The following is a 20,415-nucleotide window of genomic DNA, read 5'->3' as shown; positions in this document are numbered from 1 at the left end:
AATAAACTATAAATAAAACATAATTCTACTTAAATAAATGTTTAACAATTAATTATTAGTATTAAATTTGCACTAATTCCAATATGACTTATGTTGTTGACTGGAACAATATCTGCTTGGTATGCTTGCAGAAAGGCGACAATCTTTGTGTCTTCCAAAAAGATGAAGACTCCAATTTATCTGTTGCGGACAAAATAATGAAATGCTCCAATTTCATCATCACAAAGAGCAACGAACAGCCAAATAGTATTTGCTTACCATGCTTAAATGATTTAAATATTGCCTATAAATTCAGACAAAACTGCGAACAATCCAATTCAATTATAAATGGAATTCTCAGTCAAGAGCATCTCAAACTCGAGATAAGTGGACTTCGTATTAAGATTCCATTGGGACTGAAAGTAACAAAGAAAGTACCCACTCCACCACCACCACCCACAGAAGAAGAAGTGCCCGTTGAACAGGAAGAAATTAAAGATGAAGATTACGACATTAAATATTCGGACGAATGTGAAGAATTTGATGCAAATGATTATATGGAAGGTGCGGAGATCTTAGATGACATTGAAGAAGAAGATGAGAAAGAAGAATACACAACTGAAGAAACTGAAAATTTAGAATTGATTTCAGAGCTAAATGAGCTAGAACAAGATTTGGATGACAAAAGCAACATCCCAAAAAAGCGCGGCAGAGGACGTCCGAAGAAACAGGACCGTCCAAGTTCTGATTCGAAAAAGGATGAAAAAGATTCTACCAAAGGATCCCCTCGACGGGGATTCAGCAAAAAGCATAAAGGACCGCCAGAGGCAAAACCGCCAAAAATTTGCGAAATTTGTGGCAACAGTTACAAATTTCAACATGCACTCAACAGTCACATGCGAAGACACCGAAACGAAAGACCATTTAACTGCGATTTCTGCGACAAGGCATTTGTTTCGGCTGTCGAACTGCGACGTCACATGCGAGTGCATACTGGTCAAAAGCCTTACGAGTGCTCTTTCTGTGAACGTCGCTTCTCCGACTATGGCAGTCGGATAAAGCATGAACGGACGCATACTGGTGAGCGACCGTATGCATGTGTAACTTGTGGTAAAAGCTTTGCATATGCTCACGTCCTTACAGTTCATATGAGAACACATACGGGTGAGAAAAAATTCATATGCACTGAGTGCGGTCGGGGTTTTACCAAAAAATTATATCTCGAAAATCATATGACTCATCATTTGACTGGAACGCTGCGAAAACGTAATCCAACTTTGGAAGAAGTTATAAGAAAATGCGAGGAAGTAAAGCCAAACGATGCAATTGCTTACTCTCGGGGGGAGTATGATGATGGGAATCTTATTGAGTCGTACGTAAGTGATCCTTCAAAAATGAATATACAACCAAAAGAAGAAGAACAATGTGATGAGCCCAATTCACATGAAAGTGATTTGTACCCTTTGCATCATGTACAATAAGATATCAATTAGAATAGTTGATAAGATTATGTTTATGTAAATCTATTAAGCAAATAGTTTAAATAAAAAATTATTTATAAGAAAAAAAAAGTATAGAAGTTCTAAAATTGTCGTTAAAGCAGCTGATTTTTTTTTATATTGGTCTGTTATTATGCAGGTTCTAGGATGAGCTTTAGCCTCTGGATAAAGGTCAAGGAAGATACTACTGAGTCCTTGAATGATTGATTTGACTATCCCAAAATCTGAGGTAGGGATTTTTTTACACCTAGATCTGGTACAGGTGGAAAATCTCTTTTTTTAGCAAGGGTTTACCTTGAATTGTTTTTTTAAGAATACAAAAATTATATTTTTCATTTGTGTACCTAAATGCATGGACCTGTTCACTATGAGCTCAAACCTTCAAACCAAATTTTCGGAATGAAAAAAAAAATATTTCGACTGCAAATAACTCAGGAACCAGACCTCAAGACAACTTTTTTGTTTCATTCATGAATAGAGCTCAAAATGACCTTTCTTTTGATGTCTCACTCGCTGGATCTGGAGGAAATTTTTTAAAATACATTTTTTTTTCGGCAGGGGTAGACTTGAATTTTTTTCAAAAATAAAAAAAAATTGATTTGCAATTTTTGTGGCCAAATACATGTTCACTATGAACTCATATCTGTAAACCAAAACGTGTATCGAGACTTTGATCCTCAGCAACCAAACCTCAAAGAAACTTGGATTTCATTCATGAACCCAAATGCATAGGCCTTATTTCGAGACTTTGATCCGAAGATAACTGCTTTCGAATGGAAGAACAAAAAATATATCGATTGCAAATAACTCAGCAACCAGAAATCAAAGAAACTTTTTGGTTTGAGTAATGAATAGAGCTAAGAGATACCTTTCTTTTAGTGTCTCACTCGATAGATTTGGTGGACAGTTTTTTAAAATGCTTTTTTTTCAGCAAAGGATTTTTCACCTTGGATTTTTTTCGAAAATAAAAAAAAAAAAAAGATTTTTATTTTTTGTACCTAAATACATAGGCATCTGCGCTATGAATTCAAATCTTCGAATTAAAACTTGTTTCCAGATTCAACATAGTATAGTGACAGTAACGGGATACCTTCCTTTTAGGTGCTTAATCAATATGAGACAGTTTACGCGCAGGAAAAATATTTAAAATTTAACTTCACCAGTAACTCACTTTTTTTGTGATGTGAGCATGAACAACTTTCTATCCGGAGCTAAGAATAGTCATCCCCAGCTAGGTATCCGTCGGTTCGGAAATTTATCCGATTTCCTACGAATCGGGGAGTTTGTACCTGTCGGAAGCACACCTCAAGGCATGATTGGTTTGAGATCGGAGCATTTTCTACTCCGACGGATACCTCACTAGGCAACATGTTAACATGGAACTCGCATATATTACAGTTTACTAATGTTGATCAAAAATTGTATATGCAATACATACATAATTTTATCGATCCTACTTATTTTATAAAAGCAAGCGTGCTACCATACATACGTGCATCTTATTTTATTAAGCTTTGTTTAACAAAAAATGTTAATATTGTAATAGCCATAGCCATTATGTATATATTTGATTAGTTTTATACTGTATTATTATATTGAGAATATACTTTATCAAAGTTAAATAGAAATAGTTTTGAAAATAATGTTTGTAAAATATTAAAAAATATATTTATTCTTATATCGAATTTCAAACAATATTGTTGTTTCGAATAAAATCAACGTTTTAAATAATTGTTTGCATTTATTAATCCTGACATTATAATATATAAAAAAAGCTTTTAAAACCTCTAAGCCAACTTTAATAATTCGTCCGTTACTATCGGGCATTTAAATTTTATTCATATATACATAATCTGTGGCAAATTTACCCTTCCATTTTCAGGGTCAATGTTCCCATACACGTGATAATTTAGTTTCCCTTCCAAAATCAAATTTTGTTAGTTTAATTTGCAATGCAAATTAAAAAAGATAGTAATAAAACAAGTTATTTAATCGCATCTTTTCTCTTATACAATTTTGGCAACATAATTATTTAGTCATTTAGAACAAGTTTTTTATTCAAATGAAAGTTTGAATATGGACACTGCCTTTTTCTGAGTTACATCAGAAAAAAATCTGTAATTTTTTTGATTACTAATTGTTGATAGGATTCAGGGTAAAAATGTAACAAACATCAAATGGACATAAGGAAACCTTTTAAGTATGGGAAAATAGATAACAAAACTTAATACTTATCTGATAACCTCCTTTTAGTAGTCTTTCTTCAACTATACCCATGTCTTCATTATACTAGTAACAATTTCAAATAATGGGTTGTGAGTTGGGGACTTAAAGAATTCTTTCTATTATCTCCTCTGGAATTGGAAACAAAAATTAAAATACAACTTCGTTTTAAAAAAGATTTTATACTAAAATTGAGCATATATTTATTAGATTGCGTTGTTATTTACATAAAAATTAGTGTTTTGATTTTATATTGGAAATTAAATACAAATTAAATTATTCCCATATGTTGGGTTATGAAAATCAATAAAACTTGATCTTTTTACTTCGGTTCTGTTCTGTCCTAACAGCTAACACAACAAGCATAATAAAATGCGGGATAGATAAATTGGTTATTTTTTTTTTATAAATATAAATGGAAATAAATAACTTGGTAGGTTTTTTTTTTTGTTTCTTCTATAAAAGGAAATACAGTTATGTGTGTATGGAAGAATAATTAATTAAATACAAATTAGTCTTCAAAGGTAAGTCTTGATGGACCATGCTTTTTCATATAGCGACGATATGACTTGTATCTTGCATTTTCGGCCAGAGACTTTTTCATCTCTTCGTCCTGTTCTTGTTTCCATTCTAAAAAGTTCTCCTTTTTCCACAGTTCGAGTTCCAAGTATTCGTTGATTTGCTTATCTTCGAGTGAAAGGAACTGATTCTGTCCCATGTTCATAAAACGCCGTATAATATAGAGCTTTTCCTCCTCTCCATATGGCTGTTTGTTGATGGTGAATTTCCATGTCCATTTTGCATACCAAACGACATATTTAAAGATAGTATAGGGCAGTATTAACAGTTGAATCCATAGAAGATCCATAAAAGAGGGTTTGGCATATCCGCCCTTCACATCCATCTTCTCTTCTATCACTTTTCGTATTATCTTCTCGAGTTCTTCCTTCTGGTCACTCTTTGGCAGGCGGTTGCGTCCTTTCTTATTTAGCTTCTCGTTGATTTCATCTTTGGCCATGTCCAGAGCTCTATTGCGGTATTTAGGAACAGTGGCAAAGTACTTAATAGCCGAGTCATAACGTTGCCATCCGGAGTAGTATTGTATGATCGAGATAATGGTCAACGTGACGACGATGACAACACGCACATCGACCTTTGGAGCTACACGTCGGCGATAGTATCTGTAGTAATGGGCATAATATTCGTTGGGATTGTCCAACATATAATCGTAGTCATTTCTTGATTCATCATCTTTGAGAATCTCGTAGGCGGTAGCAACGGCCTTGAATTGTTCTTCGGCAATTTTTTTCGCCTCATCGCCACGATGCAAGTCGGGATGGTATTTTCGGGCCAAGGAGCGATAGGCTTTGGCTATTTCTTGTTTTGTTGATTCTCTAGTAACACCAAGGACGTTGTAGCAATCTTGTGTGCCACAGTATAATCCCTCTAAAAGTCCCAGACATGCAGTCGGCAGCAGGACTACAAGGCAAAATATGACTTTTATCGAAAGCATTTTTGCTTGGTTTAACTAGCTTCGATGAACTACGAAGGATGTTGGAATTCAATCACGTGCCACGTACCAAAATTGTTAAACGATTCGATGACCTGGCCGTGACATGAAAAAATTTATTCACAGACCGTCTGAAGAATAGTGAAGAGCCACACTACACACCAACTCAAGTTCGCGAATTAAAAAAAAAATCATAAATGAAAATGACAACGACAGAAAGTTGATAACCAAATTTTGAAAGCTAGGTTTGTTCGTTTTGAATTTTTTTTCTGACATGGAGTTCGCAGTTCAGGAAATTAGAATCAAAAGAGGCGTGTTCCACAAAGAAAATGAGATAATTTGGCATAGGTACTAATTTAAAATGAGATGATTACCACCTCATATCCATGAAATGATCAAGGAATTTCGACGAAATGTTTTTCCATACATAAACACAGTCAGCGTAGTTTTTTTTTTTTTAATTATCATACCAACGTTTTTGCTTTTTCGCAAAAGAAATGTTTGGTTGACTAGTTTTCTGTTGTGATGAAGTACAGCAGTTGTATGCTCTATAGAAGGCCTGTTCAATTGGAGGCAGTAGTTTACTCGTGAGTAAAAATCGAGTACAACAACTACACATTCTTGTCTCCTTGAGTAGAAGATCATGTGTTAATTGTAGTACTAGATCTACTTATGATTAAACTACCACTTCTAATGAAACTGATGGAAAAAAAAGAGGAGAAATAATTGCAAAAATATATCAGCTCAAAGCAATAGGCGTGTCCCGCAAAGAAAAAACTTTTGAGGGATCAATGCCATTTTGAAAGATAGCAAACTAATTTTGTGGGACAAGTTTCTCACATGAATCCAATTTTTTTCAAATCAAACATTTCAACTGCACCTTCACACAACTGAAACATTTCTTCATATATTCAATTGTGAAAGAAATTATTTCAATGTCAAAATAAAATAAAGAACATATTCCAAAAATTTTCTTTAAATTTTTCATGTTTTTAAGACTTTTATATTTGTACACCACCAATTTGAATATTTTTTGAATAATGAAAAAATATTATGTAGTTTTCTATTTCTATTTTAACAAAAATCTCAGATTTTTCCCTGCAAATAGATCATGAAATCTGAGATTTGTCACTTTTTCCTCTCTTCGCCCCCTCTTTTAGCTATCAGATTCACAAATCTGACTCCAAATCTCGTACATAGTAAATGACATATTAGCCTCAGAAATCTTCGAAAAAAAAGTGAGAGCTAAGCTGAGATTTTTTGTCTCAATTAAAATAAAAAATCTCTGAGCCCTCAGTGATCTCTCTTTGTGGGACGCACCTAATGAACACAGCTTTTAGTGTACTAAATATTTGACAGAAAATCAAAAATCTCGGAGCCCTCAGAGATCTCTCTTTGTGGGACGCACCTATTATGAACACAGCTTAAAATGTACTAAAGATTTGACACTTGACAGTTTTGTTTTTGTGCTAAATTTCTGACACAGCCATTCAGTATACACGTGTTTTGATAAAAACTAAAATCTACAATTTTTATAATAAAATTATAAATATAAATAAAATTTTCAATGACTTCAACAAAGAAAAAACGTGTTTCTAAAAAAACAAAAGCCTCCTGGAGAAAACATACTGATATTAAAGATGTAGAAGATTTCCTTGAAGAGCAGCGAGCTGAAGAACGTATCGGGTTTGTTGAATCAAATTATTCCACCTAAAAAAAATCTTTCTCATCCCGGTATTTTATATTTGCAGAACATTTTCGGAGAAAAAAGATGAAGATCTCTTCCAGATCGATGTGTCAAGTTCGGCAAAACCGAAAAAGAAATTTTTAACTGAAAAACAAAAGCGTAAAGCGAATGCTTTAAAGCCTTTAAGAACTTTTGCAGCTTTGGAAAATACTTCAAAAGTCCAAGATCCTATTGTTAAAAGGTATATATTTTCATAAATAAACATAATTTCTATAAATTCATTATGTCTTATAAACAGAAATCATGTTAAACAAAAGAAAAATGGTCGAAATATTGAACAGGAAATCCTACAACCGAAAACCAACAAACAAATCCAAGCGAACAAGGATCGCTCAAAATTCTATGATAAATTAGAAAAGAAATTATCTAAAAACAAAGTAGACAGAGAATTCTCGCAAGATATTTGGCAGGAGGAAGATGTTCGTGATCGAGAACCAGGTCTAAAAGATGATACATGGGTCAGTAAGGATTTGGCCTTGTACACACTCAGAAACATCGGAAAGGGTTCTACTAAAATTCACGATAGCATAAGACACAAAACAACAAAAGCAAAGTTTGTTACTTGAAAATTTGTTCTTCTATTAAAATTCTTATTTATTTTTATCTTCAACTTGTAATTGTAGGAAATTTGAACCTCCACATCCAGGAACAAGTTATAATCCCTCTTTAAAAGCCCATCAAGATCTAATTAACACTGTTGTTAGCAAAGAGGCAGACATTATAAAGGTGGAGAAGCATCTTAAGAGAGTCACTACAGACATGTTTTCTAAGGTAACTTTAGAAGAACGTGAACAACTACGAGTGAAGGAATTGTCTACCGGTTCACCTGAATTGGAAGGAGAACAACCAGAAAATGTTGAAGATGCGGCTGATGAAAAACCTTACAAACCAATTAATTTGCCTGTGGAAAACAAGAAAAAGAGCAAACAAGCCAGACGAAAACAAAAAGAACAGAAGGTGCTGTCAAATGAGTTGCGAAAGAAGAAAGAGTTAAAAAAACAAGCTGCCGATATTCATAGGTGAGAAAATTATGCAAGGTCGTTTTTGAGTGTTTGGTGGAGTCTCACTCAATGGTAACCTACTAATCTTAACTCCTATTTTTTTCTATGGAAACATCTTTCTCCCTGATTTTCTTCGCGTTTCCTTTGAAAGGTCGTTGAACACCTTACAAGTTGTGTATTTTCTCTTTGCTTTTCACCATAAAACAATAGTTTTCAATTGCTATCTTGTTCTTAGACAACAGCTATTCGCGCTCATGTCTAGAAGATATGATCATTTTCTGTCTGTCTGAATCAAATTTAGACGTTTACAAAAATGTTTTGATAGGATCCTATTAGCGGTCGGGCCGAACTAAGCTTCTGTTCGTTCTGCGAATCCTATTATTTCTTCAGCAAAACTCGTAATTTTTCAATTTTCCCCGTATTCGCTTGGTCATAGATTTTTTGGCGTAGGATGCTGTGGTTAGCTTTTCAATAGCAAAAGGTCTCCTCGTTGATTTTGTTTATTTCCGTTGGTTATACTTAATTGTAGTTTAGCACAACTTGATTTTACGTGATTTCATCACAATATTTTGTTCCTTTCTTCTTGTGACTTGTGAGCCCTGCGCAAGGCTTTTGATAACTGTTGCTTCACGACAAGATATTTTGTCATTACTTCTTGATAAAATAAATCCAGGTGTCGCAGTTACTGGATGCAATGGATCTTTGATTCGTTTAAAATCTTCACTGCATATCTTCACGTCTAATTAAACACTGGGCCTATAGTTGGTAGAATTGGTTATTTTTATTTTTTTACTTTACTTGCGGAGGAATGCGTTACGCACAATGAGGAGGTATCCATATCTCCCCGTGTCACAAAGGAATTTCAACCTAATAATGGCATACCGGCTAAACCTACATGTGTCTCGACGTTAGTAGGTTCGGTTAGTACCTTAGGTTAGTTCAGTTAGTTGGTTAGGTTAGGATATGTAAGGAACGCGGAATTGTTCTTGGCTTTTCTTCTTAGAATTGGTTATAGCCACTCTGAAGTTATGCACATTTAAAGTTCTGGATGAGTATCTTTATTCATTGCCAGTTAGATCATCAATAGAGATTGACGACCATCCCTTCTTTGATTGAATTCTGTCGGGAGTATCTTGGAGACGTTCTGATGGAATTGGTCATAAGTTGTTCCGATGAACTCGAAGAAATTTTCTATGAAATTATAACTTGTTCCTTCACATGAATATTTTTAAAAGGTTATTTATAAAGGTGGAATTGGGCCTTGATGTCATCTCAAACAGAGGTAATCGTCTGTCCGAACTTTAACCTATAATTATGATTTCGATTAGAAGGATGTAAATTTTAAGCCAATATATAGGGTGTTCCAAAATTCAACGTCGAAACGAAAACGGTAGATAGGGTAGGTTATCACTGCTAACAAGTGCATTTCCGGTCAAAAGACCGAAATAATAGGTTTTTCTACTATTTTCATTCAAAAACTCATGCTAAAACGTAGTCTACCAACTATTACCTCTAGAGTATTATTTAAGCTTGTTTATTTTTTAAAAATCAGCACTGTACAAAAATTAAATAATATGGAAAAATTACCTAATAAAAAAAGTCGGATTTCTTAAGAAAAAAATTTTTATTTCCATTATTTATGGAATATTCTCAACAATGTTATACCATTTTGAAAAGGAAATTGAACACGCCAATTTTTAAGGTATATTACACTACGGTTCATTGAATTAGGGTCATGTAAAGTTTTTGACTACATAGTTAGGCAAAAAAGTGATATTTGCTTTAAAACTGATGCGGCTGAGTTAACATTTTTGTGAGCCCTGTGGTCCGTTCTTTTATTAAATATAGTTAACTTTGGTTGTTGTGTCAAAAAAATCGTTGTATTTGTTTTTGTTAGAACTGTTCCGTAGCAAAAGAAAACATTGAGAAAAGTTAAGATTGTAGTCACGGCACATGAAAGACCGTTGCAGGGTGACCATTTTTTCGATTTTTTTTCGAATGTCTATAACTCCCAAAATATATGGTTCCGATTTTTTTTATTATTTTCTGATAACAGTTATCACCTAGCCTATCTACCGTTTTCGTTTCGACGTTTTTTTTGGGACACCCTGTATAGGCACAAGAAGAATAACATAACCGAGCCGTAAAAGAATTTCGTTCACATGAAGAACCGAAATGATCTCGTCAGTTGTGCACTTCAAATTGGTTGAGGTTTGTTATTCACTTGAGCGCTCGACCGCGAAGGAGCATTCCAGGTTGTCCATCGCAGTTGGATATGAAGACTCTTTAGGCATACGTTTCACATGTCGTTAACATTTATGCCTCTGTATTTTCACCTTTTTGACTATGCCGATGTAGCAATAAAGCCTGTGTACCTCGTTGTGGAATTTTCCACTCTTAACTGATGGAAACTGATTTGAAGATTAAAGGAAAAATCTTTAATTCAAAGCAACCCAGCTTTCATTCGCTCTTCTCCATGTTCTTGCTTTTGCCCTATACAGTGACCTTCTGGTTTATGAGCACTTCAATTTTAGAATTATCTTAGAAAATATTGATATCAACTATTTCTCTTTTGCATTAGATTCTGGAGAGGAATTTTTCTTTAATTTTCATTAGTAGCATTCTTCTATTAACTTACCTATGGGTTTTTGATTTTCAACTTCTTTTTGTGTTAGTTCCATTTATGTGAAGAAAACTTGTAGATATCAAATATTCTGGTGATTTTTTTTTTAACCTAATTTCTCGCGTTTTCCTCCCAGAATTAAAAAACTAAAGATTGAAGTGGAAGAAGAAGCGGAGCAGCTTAATCAACTGAAAAAACACCGTAAACTTGTTGAAAAGAAGAAGAAATCAGAACCCAAACGTCTTGGACGTTTAAAGTTCAAAGAACCCGATGTAGATATCGAAATGCCCAATGAACTGGCAGGCAATTTACGAAATGTCAAAGTGCAGTCTAGTCTCTTAGTGGATCGCTTCAAGAACTTCCAAAAGCGCAACATCTTACCAACAAGTGTAGATGTCGGAAAGAGGAAACCAAGAAAGATCAAGCGATTCACACGCAATACACACAAGGAACCAGGTGTATCTATATTCAAAAACAAAAACAAAAAGTAATCAATTTTCGCGTTTCGTTTTATTTTTTTTTTTATGGATTTTATTTTATTTTTACGAAATAATGAATAAAAATATTTACTATAAGACTCGTTGTGTTTAATCTTAGAAAAAAAAATATTAATGGCAACAAGAGATTGTGATGATCAGTGAAGATGGTTCTTTGGTTGAAAACAATAAAACAAAAACTATATCGAGCGCATTGTTTATGTTTAGAAAGATTTACTTTCTTTTTTTATAGACCCATTTTGTGCCAGAATTTTTTTAATTTCGAGTCTGTTTCGAAGATACTTCTTACCATGATAACTTGCAAACCTCCAACCAATAACATGGCACAAATCTGGAAGAATGACCAAAAATTCACCTTGAAGTAGTTTTGCTCGGCAATATTACGATCTCTGGCCTCATTGGATCGCAATACATCTTGGAGTTGACGAGCCTTAACAATGTGCATTCGAATGCGTCCAATGTAGTCCATAATATCTTGTACTTTCATTTCGTAGAATTCCTCTGGTGAAAGTCCTTCGAGTATATCATGCCATTGGCCATTGTCTCCATTGTTGTCGCCTTCTTTTTCCACAACCAATTCAAAAAAGACAGTTTTGCGGTTAAATGAACTGAAACTATTGTCAAAACAAAAACGATAATCTCCGTCTTTTTTCGCTTCGTAACGATGAATATTTTCAGATTTTTTATAATCAGAAACAATTATCAATCCAATGGGTTCTGATAAGGAGAAACTGATGTCCAAGTCACCATGACCTCCGTCGATGACTTGATAATCAATGTCGATTACTTCGCCGGTTTTAACATGATGAAAAAAGCAATCTTGCCTTCCGGCTTCTACATTGATGGTCATTTCTTTGTCGTAGGCATTGGATCGGGTTAAAGTTACAATGGCGAATAAAAGAACGATTTGTATTCTGGAAAACTAATATTATTTTTTATTAAGATTTGGTTTTTTTTTTAATTAAATAAATATAAATATTTGCATTACCCAAGCCATTTCGATAGGGGTTCGTTTTTTCCTCTGTTCGGAATATTTTTTGGAAATGTCAAAAAGTAGCGAGTAGCGAGAAATAAATGGAAGTGTTCACAGGAAATTGTGAAATGGTGCCATTCAGTCCCTTCAAGCAAGAAAACTGAGTTCAGAAAAGACGGTCCGACCTCAAAACGAGAAAAACGGGGTTGTACTCACACACTTGCAACTTTTTGTGAATGAACACAAATTCGAGGGAAGAATCGTGGTAAAAAAACCAATACATATAAAATCGGCTCAGCGGTTATTATAATTTCCATAATAATTTGAGTCGTCGTGGGACCCGTTTCGTAGTCGAGGTCTCAGGCGGAGCGGATTCGGACCGAGGTCGGACTTGTTTGCTTGAAGGGGTGACATATAAACTTGGCACACTTCACAGCTGAATATTAGCCGTTTTTATTAACTGAATTGATCCATATAGATCATTTTAATAACATCTTTTACAACAACAACATGAGATCTTGCTATTCATCAGGATTACGATTCGTGATCCAAATTTCGGTTCTCCTATTCTACACCCTGTGGCACTCTGTTCCATATTTTTTCATTATTTATTTTATTCATGGTGTGTTTTTTTGTTTATCTATGTAGATTTTGCACAAAAAAACGACATCGGCATATTTGGCACCACTGTACATACCCTTTGGTAGCTGTCTGTCAAAAATGTTGCTTTAGTTTTTTTTGTTTGTTTTTTTGTTAACTCCGTAGTGGTTAGCCATTACATCCATGATGGATGCAAACATTTTTTAACTAAAAATCATTTGTATAATATTCTTAGCTACATTTCAAGACCATAACCGTCAACATTAGTTGTGGCGTTCTTTTATGGTATAAAAGCGTTTGAAGCTAGCCATTTTGATTTTTTACTTGCAAGTATTGATTTAAGCAATTAAATTCTGAAGCAAGCTCAATACAATCTGTATAAAAAGTAGTACCCTCGAGATTAAGGCCACTTTTTGCAAAAAGTCAAAAAGTGAACATTTTCAAATTCATTTTCCGATCACAAAATTAAAGGCTTGGCCACACTGGAGGGTATGCGGTAGAGGTACGGGTAACGGTGAGGGTACTTGTATGAAAAAAATTCCAAACTGACACATCAACGTTCAGGTGTGGAATTTTTTTAGTACAAATATCGTTACCGCCATACCGCATACCCTCCGGTGTGGCCAAGCCTTAAAAGTAAAGGGTTTACTACATTCACCACTTGTTGAAAAAGTACAAAAGTGAAAATATTTTTTTTCTCGCTAGCGGAATTTTTTTGTAAAAAAGAGTTTACAAATTGATTTTTGGACGAAAAAAATAAGCTTTCTGCGACATTTGTTTTAATTTTCTAGCCCGAAAAACCATACAAAAATGCGTTTGAAAATTTTCACTTTTGTACTTTTTCACTTTTTGAGCCAATGTAGTTAAGGCTTAATGATGCAAATAGCTTATTTTTTGGTTTAAAAAATTATTGTAGTTTTTTCGAAAAAGCAAATAGCGCTAGAAACAAATAAAAATTTGTTACTTTTGTAAATTTCTCACTTTTTCACTTTTAGGTCATTTACATAGTTTTATAGCTTGATGCAGAAAGCTTATTTTTTGGTGTAAAGAACAATTTTTGTAGTTTATTGTTTATTCCAAACGAAAATTGTGCTAGGAAGACATTTTTTTTTATTTTTGTAAATTTCCCACTTTTTGCAAAAAGTGGCTGTTGTAGTTATGCCTAGGCCGTGGCTACACAGCCTTATAGCCCGTTTTCACTACAGCCCAAATGAGATAATTTCGCAAATTAGGCCTGTTCAGATATCAATCACGATTTGACATTAAAAATGAGATCCATCACTGGGGATCGAACCTACAACAGTTGGGTCACTAGGCGAGTGCCTAGCATCGTGCTTTCTCACTGTTGGAAATGAATATGATAAACTGCAACTGAAGCTAAAATGTGACTTTGATTTTGAAATTTTAATTTTTTATCTGGTTTTTTAAATGAAAATGAACATTAAAATAAGATGAAGCTCACATTAAATTTAACTGAGCTTAAGTGGTATCTTCTTATTTTAAGCGGATATCACCTTATTTTAAGGTGGTGAAAGTTAATGTGCGCAACATCTTATTTTTTTCTCCGTGTCGTCAGGGGTTCAGAAGGCTTTAGCAGCGTACTAAAGGCTTGAGGCCATAATATGTAGTTAAGACTATTATTTAATTTATTTGTATCTTTTATTCCTATCATACTATTCATAATATGATCAAATCAGTTGTCATTGGTGGTATCTCTCCTGCTACATTCACAGGATAATTTATTTTAGATTTATCTGCATCAGTATTCAGCTGTAATCGAGGCACATCTTGGTTTCTACACTTCTCATATACCTCTGTCTCTTTCATTAAAATGATTCTTTCCCTTTCAAGAAGTTCTTGTCCACGTTTTATTAGAGCCCACTCAATGGCCCTGAGATCTTTGTCTTCAACAATGCACGAATCCAAGATAATTCTTGTATTTTGGTCTTCTTCATCTTTTGTGTCGAGTCGAGTTGGTGGATTCAAAAGCTCGTCGGTATAAACAAGTGCAGCTCGTCTCTTGTCATCATCAATTATTCTTTTTCTAAGAATTTTTTTAGAACCGCATGTGGGAAGACCTCTTTTCTTCAGCTCTTCTTGCAGCTGTTTGACATAAATTTTCTCCGTTTCTAACTTGATCTGGAATTGATTAATTAAGAGTCATTATTTTAAGTTTGCTAGGAAGTCACACTCATGATTTTTTGTTAAATGTTGTGAAGAAAATTAAAAGGAAAACGCATGAAACAAAGCACAAGGAAAACGCTTCTCAATGTCAACAAACAAGGCATACTTTTTAGATATGATAAACTATTACTTATCTTTGGTGGAAACGGAGTATTAACCAGTTGTGTATACAAAATCTAATGAATGTTAATCCGATCGATAAGATAATATTAATAGAAATATACATGCAGTGATGATAACAATGGTGAAGCTTTTTTTTACAACAAAGATTACGACATATGACAATATTATAAGAGTGTAAGATAAATTATAATATGCAATGTTCCGTTAAACCCTTTTATTGTGAAATTGGGTTGAAAAATTGTTTATTTTTCTATAAGACCATATTATATACCGAGTGTTTTTAATGAGTAATTTTCTACGATATTCTTACCATAAGAATTTGCAGACCCCCAATCAAAAGCATGGCACATATTTGGAAAGACGACCAATAATTAATGATTAAATAGTTCCGATTGAGGAAATTAAGATCCCAGTTTTTTTTGGTTCTCAATACATCTTGTAAATTACGAGTGTTAGTAGTATGCATTCTAGTACGCCGAATGGAATCCATGATAACCTGAGATGAACTGAACGAATTTGGTGGAAGTCCTTCGAGTATTTTATTTTCATTGTTGTCCTCTTCATTTTTAACAATCAGTCCAATAAGCACTTTTTTTTCGTTAAAAGCGCCGTAATTATTCGTAAAACAAAATACATATTGTCCATCTTTCTGGGCTTTGTAACGATGAATGTTTTCATATTTATTTTTATCAGAAATAATTTTCAATCCATTGGGGTCCGATAGGAAAAAACGTATATTCATGTCATAATTCGTTATGTGTTCTTCATGTTTGATAGCTTGGATGACTTGATAAGAAATGATGATAACTTCACCCGTGTTAATATGGTGAAATAAGCATTCTTCTTTAACGTAGAGATTCATAGTCATTTTTGTATTGTAAGCCCTTGTAAAACTTATTACAGTAAAGAAAAGAACTATTTGTACTGTGATAAACTAAAATATTTTAATAAGATGGATTTTTAAATAAGTAATTATTTTTATTTACCAATTCCATTTCAATAGTGGTTTATTTTTATGTTCCTCTGTTCAATATCACAGTACACATAAAAAGGTAATATATTCCGAACTGACATTGGTCGCCAGATTGTCAAAACATGACACTTTGGCGACCAATGTCAGCTACCGAATTCTTAATTGTTTAAAATACCGACGAAAAACGCACAAAAACCGATAAACCACGCACACCACTAATTTTTAAACAATTATTTATCATTTTCCGCGATGAAACACGAAGAAAATTTGTTATTTTTCAATTTATAATATTTTTAAATGACATTTTATAAATTAAAACAAAAACAAATTTCCTGTTTACTGCGATTGAAATATAAAAATTAAAGGCCGACCTAACAGATTGGTGCCCATTTTTGACAAACAAATTTTGACAACGTTCGGAATATATTACCTTATTATGTGTACTGTGGTTCAATATATTCTTGTTAATGCCAAAAAGTTTGTTTCACAATCAAAGTGAAGTGTTAGGTCTGTTTGGCTTCTTTTTGATTACTTCACATCGAATCATTTCATTTTTTATAGAGGGAAAATTGTGCAAAAGTACCAAATAAAACGTAATAGCCTGTTTTCACTACAACCCAAATGAGATAATTTAGCAAATTAGCAAAAAAGTGTTTTCACTACAAATTACCTCATTTCGACTGACAAGAAGTGTCAACACTGAAATGACTGAAAGAAATTTGTTTGACACAAAAAATAAAAAAAAAAATAAAACAAACTGAAAATTTTTCAAAATACCTATATACATTTAAAAATGAAGGTGACTTAAGGTATGGAAGGCCTCTATTTCAATATTGTTTTAATATTTAAGACTCGTTCTGATCCTTGTCTTACTATTATTTACAGCTCGTGACTGCATTAACCAACATGAAACCAGAAAACAAAATGATGCCGTCTCGCTGTTCCAAATCTTTGGCAGTCTAGCAAACATCATCAATGCCAGTCAGGACAGAATGTCCCTGGTTCCTGGGCTCGGTCTCCGCAAGACAAGACTCTATCAAACTTTGAATGCTCCTCTTTTAATTAATAAAAACAAAGAACTTTTTCGTATTTTTGTACGTATAATTAATATTTTCCAATAAAAATATATATTCCCTCTCTCTTTGGGACAAAAAACAATTCAACTAAATTCGAAATCTTAACACGACAGCAATTGGCCAGCTACTGAAGGATTCCATTTCACGCAGTGGACGTTTTACAGATGCGCCTTGTTCACAGCAGTGCTACCAGCATAAATGTTGGTTCGCTCTTTGACTAACCTTCTGTCTTGCTTGGAAATGCGGATGTAATCATTTCCACACGCCGTTGCTATCAGATTGGTCTGATGGAACCAACTTATGTCATAAACCGCTCGTGTGTGTTCCCCAGAAATGGTACACAAGCTCTTCCACTCTGTTTCGTTGTCAGAGGTGTATGGACGTCCTTCGTTCCCAGGTAGATATGCCTGCTTTTTCAAAAAAAAATTGCCGAATATTGAGGGATTTGAGGTTCCTTTGGTGGCACTACGATCTGGCATAGTAATTTCGGAATTATAAGGTTTATTTTTAATTTTTATTTACCAACGCGACACAAAATATACACAATTTAATTTTACCGCTATGTGCTATGGTTTTTTTTTTATTTTTTTAGTTTGACGTTTTGTAAGAATTCATTATTGTGACCTATTCACAATGAAATTTTATGAGCGTTCAGGTGATTTGACTTAATTTCCTAGCTAATTTCGTTGAAATGAGATGATAATTATCTCATTTCAAATTTGAAATTTGTATGGGAAATTATCTCATTTCGAACCTCATTTCGCAAATTTGATCGAAATCATCTCATTTGCCCTAGTGAAAACAGGCTATAAAATAAACAATTTTTTAATAAAATATTAAATTATTTTTCAAAGTTTGCTGGCCATATATAATTTGCTTGAATTAAAAAAAAAAACAAATGTGGATTTTTTTTTCATACAAAAACACTTTAGGCAGTGTTTTGTGTCAGCGCTCGTAGTTGATTTGAGAGTGCTTTTTACGTTCAAGAAAACACACGATTCGATGCAAATGGTCTTGTATCGTTGTAAAAGTTCAAAAGTGTAACGTTTTCTTAAAATAAAACAACCAAATACACACGGAGAAAAAGAAAAATGAATCTAGTATTTTATACTCCATATGACTAGTAAGGTAATTAAAGCAAAAAGCCCTAGATTTTAGGTAAATTTTACCTTACGTATTGAACATTTTTTGGATCCGTAAAGTAATTTTTACAAGAAAATTATGGTGAACATATTAAAGTAGTATATACCTTACGAGTAGCAATAGTTTCATTACGTAGAGTCAAATATACTTTCAACCAAAAAAGTGTATGAATCTTTTCACTTTAAGATTCTAGTAAAACATATTTTACAATTTAACTGTTCTATGAATAAGTTTTACCTTACACTAAGGTAATAATAATACTGAATTCTAGGAAATTTCCCCAATGTTTTTTTTGTCAAAGCTTTTAGGTGGCGAGTGCGGAATAATTACATTAATTCATAAAGAATTCGCAAACAATTCGATCAAATAAAGTCAATTTCATTTTTATTGATGATATTTTCCTAGATAAAATTGTATGCATTTATCTTACAAAAACTAATTAAAATAAAAAAGGTGATTTTTTAATTATTGAAAAACATAACAGGGTCATACGTACTTACTCCTAAATGGCTTTGAGGATTAAGTACGTGTTACCCAGTTATGTTTTTCAATAATATCAAAAATCCCCTTTTTTATTTTAATTAATTTTTGTAAGATACATGCATACAATTTTATTTAGAAAAATGTCATCAATAAAAATGAAATTGACTTTATTTGATCAAATCTTTAATTAAATTATATACCTTCCATAAAGAAGTTCAATTTACTTTAAAAATCAATATTTTCAGCCTTATAGTAAGGTAAAATATGTACATAACTTTCTAGTATTTTCTATTAGGAATTCATACAAAAAAAAAGGCTTTACTGTAAAGTTAATCATAAGCTATAAATTTAATAGAAAAGCAAGGTAAATTTCATTTTATTGGGGAGTCATCCCTATTTAAACTCTACATTAAAGTTAAATTTAGCAGAAATAAGGTGGTTCATACCTTATTTTTTTCCGTGCACAGACTACAATTTTTTTACTCTTTTACACTTTTTCTATAAGTAGTTTTAGTAGATCGAACTACAGTCCGATTAATCAGTTAATTAATATTTTGAATAAACATTATAACTTAATTGACTCTGTTAACGTAAATATTAAATTGAAACAGTTTAAAATTAGATTTTTCGTTATTTTTATTAGAAATTTAATTGTGTTAAGGCTTAACTACATAGGTACACCACTTTTTGAAAAAGTACAAAAGTGAAAATATTTTTTTTTCTGGCTGGCGCAATTATTTTGTGAAAAAGAGTATACAAATTGTTTTTTTCGACCAAAAAATAAGCTTTCTGCATCCTTTGTTTTAAGAATGTTCACTGCGTTTGAAAATGTTCACTTTTGTACTTTTTGAGCCAATTTAGTTAAGGCTTTATCTTTTTTTTATAATACATTCATTTTTATTATTATAGTTATTTATATTTATAATTACCTGTAACGTTAGGATTTTAACGTGCTCAATAAATCAAATCAAAATAAAATCAGACGGATCTTTTTTACTAAAGCCTGGTACGCAACTGAAGTGAAACGAAATTTTCCATACAAAAATAGCATAACAAAATCTTGAACGAACAATTTCGTTTTGCTTTTCATTTTTCAGTACGCAGCTCTAGCGAAAAATTGGAGAGTTTTCACTCATTTGTCACTTACTTTTTATTGTCCTGTGCACTTATCTTGGCTCCAAAAGCAGTCTTCTTGGGTTAAAAATTATTTTCTTTTGTTTTTTCTTGATTTTAAATTAAATTTGTTTTTTTTTTTATTTTGACTTTGACAGAATACTCGATGATATTTTTTCGTTAGCATTTAAGTATGTTCAACGAGGATTTTTCTAGATCAGAACAGGACAGGACAGGACAGCACAGTTTCGTGAGAAAAGTCAAAACAAGTTAAAACAGTCATTTAAACGTCAGTTGTCAAAATTAAAAAAAAAAAAACAAACAAATTGTAAACTTTACGAATTTTTATTTATCGTTTCTCGTTTATTTTTTCTATTTTTTTGTGTTTATACTGCGAAAAATATAATTAAAAATTGTTTTTAGTTATAAAAACCACGAGCACTCGAGAAATATTCGCACAATTAAATCAAAACAAAAAATGACAGCTTTGCTTTTGACACTTCTTTTGGAGACTTGAACATTTTTCGTTTCGCTTCAGCAGCGTACTAGGCTTTAACAAAAAAAATTAAATATCCCTAAAAGCCCCTGAACACGTTCATTTACTTTCTCAACTTGTGTGTTAACCCAGGAAATGTAACGACACTCTGCAGCGCAAAATTTCAGCTGTG

General features: G+C 32.9%; 5 protein-coding genes across 6 annotated transcripts; 2 read left to right on the top strand and 3 right to left on the bottom strand.

Annotated features, from left to right (window-relative positions):
- Window positions 1-34: 34 nt before the first annotated feature.
- On the top strand, window positions 35-1,532 carry LOC129911828 (zinc finger protein 3 homolog). The gene has a single exon (XM_055989780.1). The coding sequence runs from the start codon at window positions 84-86 to the stop codon at window positions 1,458-1,460; it is 1,377 nt and encodes a 458-aa protein (XP_055845755.1). The 5' UTR covers window positions 35-83; the 3' UTR covers window positions 1,461-1,532.
- Window positions 1,533-3,867: 2,335 nt separating this feature from the next.
- LOC129911343 (dnaJ homolog subfamily C member 25 homolog) lies at window positions 3,868-5,419 on the bottom strand. Its single transcript, XM_055989109.1, has one exon. It carries the CDS (start codon window positions 5,212-5,214, stop codon window positions 4,213-4,215), a length of 1,002 nt encoding a protein of 333 aa, XP_055845084.1. The 5' UTR covers window positions 5,215-5,419; the 3' UTR covers window positions 3,868-4,212.
- A 1,270-nt stretch (window positions 5,420-6,689) lies between these two features.
- On the top strand, window positions 6,690-11,159 carry LOC129910652 (ribosome biogenesis protein NOP53). Its single transcript, XM_055988111.1, has 5 exons — window positions 6,690-6,897; window positions 6,963-7,139; window positions 7,197-7,511; window positions 7,582-7,977; window positions 10,719-11,159. Exons 1-5 carry the CDS (start codon window positions 6,779-6,781, stop codon window positions 11,071-11,073), a joined length of 1,362 nt encoding a protein of 453 aa, XP_055844086.1. The 5' UTR covers window positions 6,690-6,778; the 3' UTR covers window positions 11,074-11,159.
- LOC129910653 (transmembrane emp24 domain-containing protein 1) lies at window positions 11,074-12,186 on the bottom strand. Its single transcript, XM_055988112.1, has 2 exons — window positions 12,068-12,186; window positions 11,074-12,001 (listed from the first exon to the last, which is right to left on the bottom strand). Exons 1-2 carry the CDS (start codon window positions 12,074-12,076, stop codon window positions 11,306-11,308), a joined length of 705 nt encoding a protein of 234 aa, XP_055844087.1. The 5' UTR covers window positions 12,077-12,186; the 3' UTR covers window positions 11,074-11,305.
- A 2,087-nt stretch (window positions 12,187-14,273) lies between these two features.
- Window positions 14,274-16,367, bottom strand: LOC129912006 (transmembrane emp24 domain-containing protein 5-like). 2 transcript variants are annotated; one of them, XM_055990088.1, is made up of 3 exons: window positions 15,946-16,367; window positions 15,270-15,893; window positions 14,274-14,791 (listed from the first exon to the last, which is right to left on the bottom strand). In XM_055990088.1, exons 1-3 carry the CDS (start codon window positions 15,952-15,954, stop codon window positions 14,330-14,332), a joined length of 1,095 nt encoding a protein of 364 aa, XP_055846063.1. In that variant the 5' UTR covers window positions 15,955-16,367; the 3' UTR covers window positions 14,274-14,329. The 2 variants fall into 2 exon arrangements, with proteins under 2 accessions (XP_055846063.1, XP_055846064.1); XM_055990089.1 differs by having other exon boundaries at window positions 15,270-15,883; window positions 15,946-16,366.
- Window positions 16,368-20,415: the final 4,048 nt, after the last annotated feature.

This window comes from Episyrphus balteatus, chromosome 2 (assembly GCF_945859705.1).
Source record: "Episyrphus balteatus chromosome 2, idEpiBalt1.1, whole genome shotgun sequence".
Classification (NCBI taxonomy): domain Eukaryota; kingdom Metazoa; phylum Arthropoda; class Insecta; order Diptera; family Syrphidae; genus Episyrphus; species Episyrphus balteatus.
The sequence above is the reverse complement of the archived record's forward strand: the minus strand, read 5'-3'. Positions and strand labels throughout refer to the sequence as shown.

Bases quoted from the DNA above. Each gene is read 5' to 3' on its own strand.
- LOC129911828 (XM_055989780.1), top strand. From the start codon at position 84: ATGACTTATGTTGTTGACTGGAACAATATCTGCTTGGTATGCTTGCAG.
- LOC129912006 (XM_055990088.1), bottom strand. The intron at 14,792-15,269 runs GTAAGAATATCG...AATCAATTCCAG, and splicing joins GGGGTCTGCAAATTCTTATG to ATCAAGTTAGAAACGGAGAA.
- LOC129911343 (XM_055989109.1), bottom strand. From the start codon at position 5,214: ATGCTTTCGATAAAAGTCATATTTTGCCTTGTAGTCCTGCTGCCGACT.
- LOC129910652 (XM_055988111.1), top strand. From the start codon at position 6,779: ATGACTTCAACAAAGAAAAAACGTGTTTCTAAAAAAACAAAAGCCTCC. The intron at 7,512-7,581 runs GTTTGTTACTTG...TTGTAATTGTAG, and splicing joins CACAAAACAACAAAAGCAAA to GAAATTTGAACCTCCACATC. The intron at 7,978-10,718 runs GTGAGAAAATTA...TTTTCCTCCCAG, and splicing joins CAAGCTGCCGATATTCATAG to AATTAAAAAACTAAAGATTG.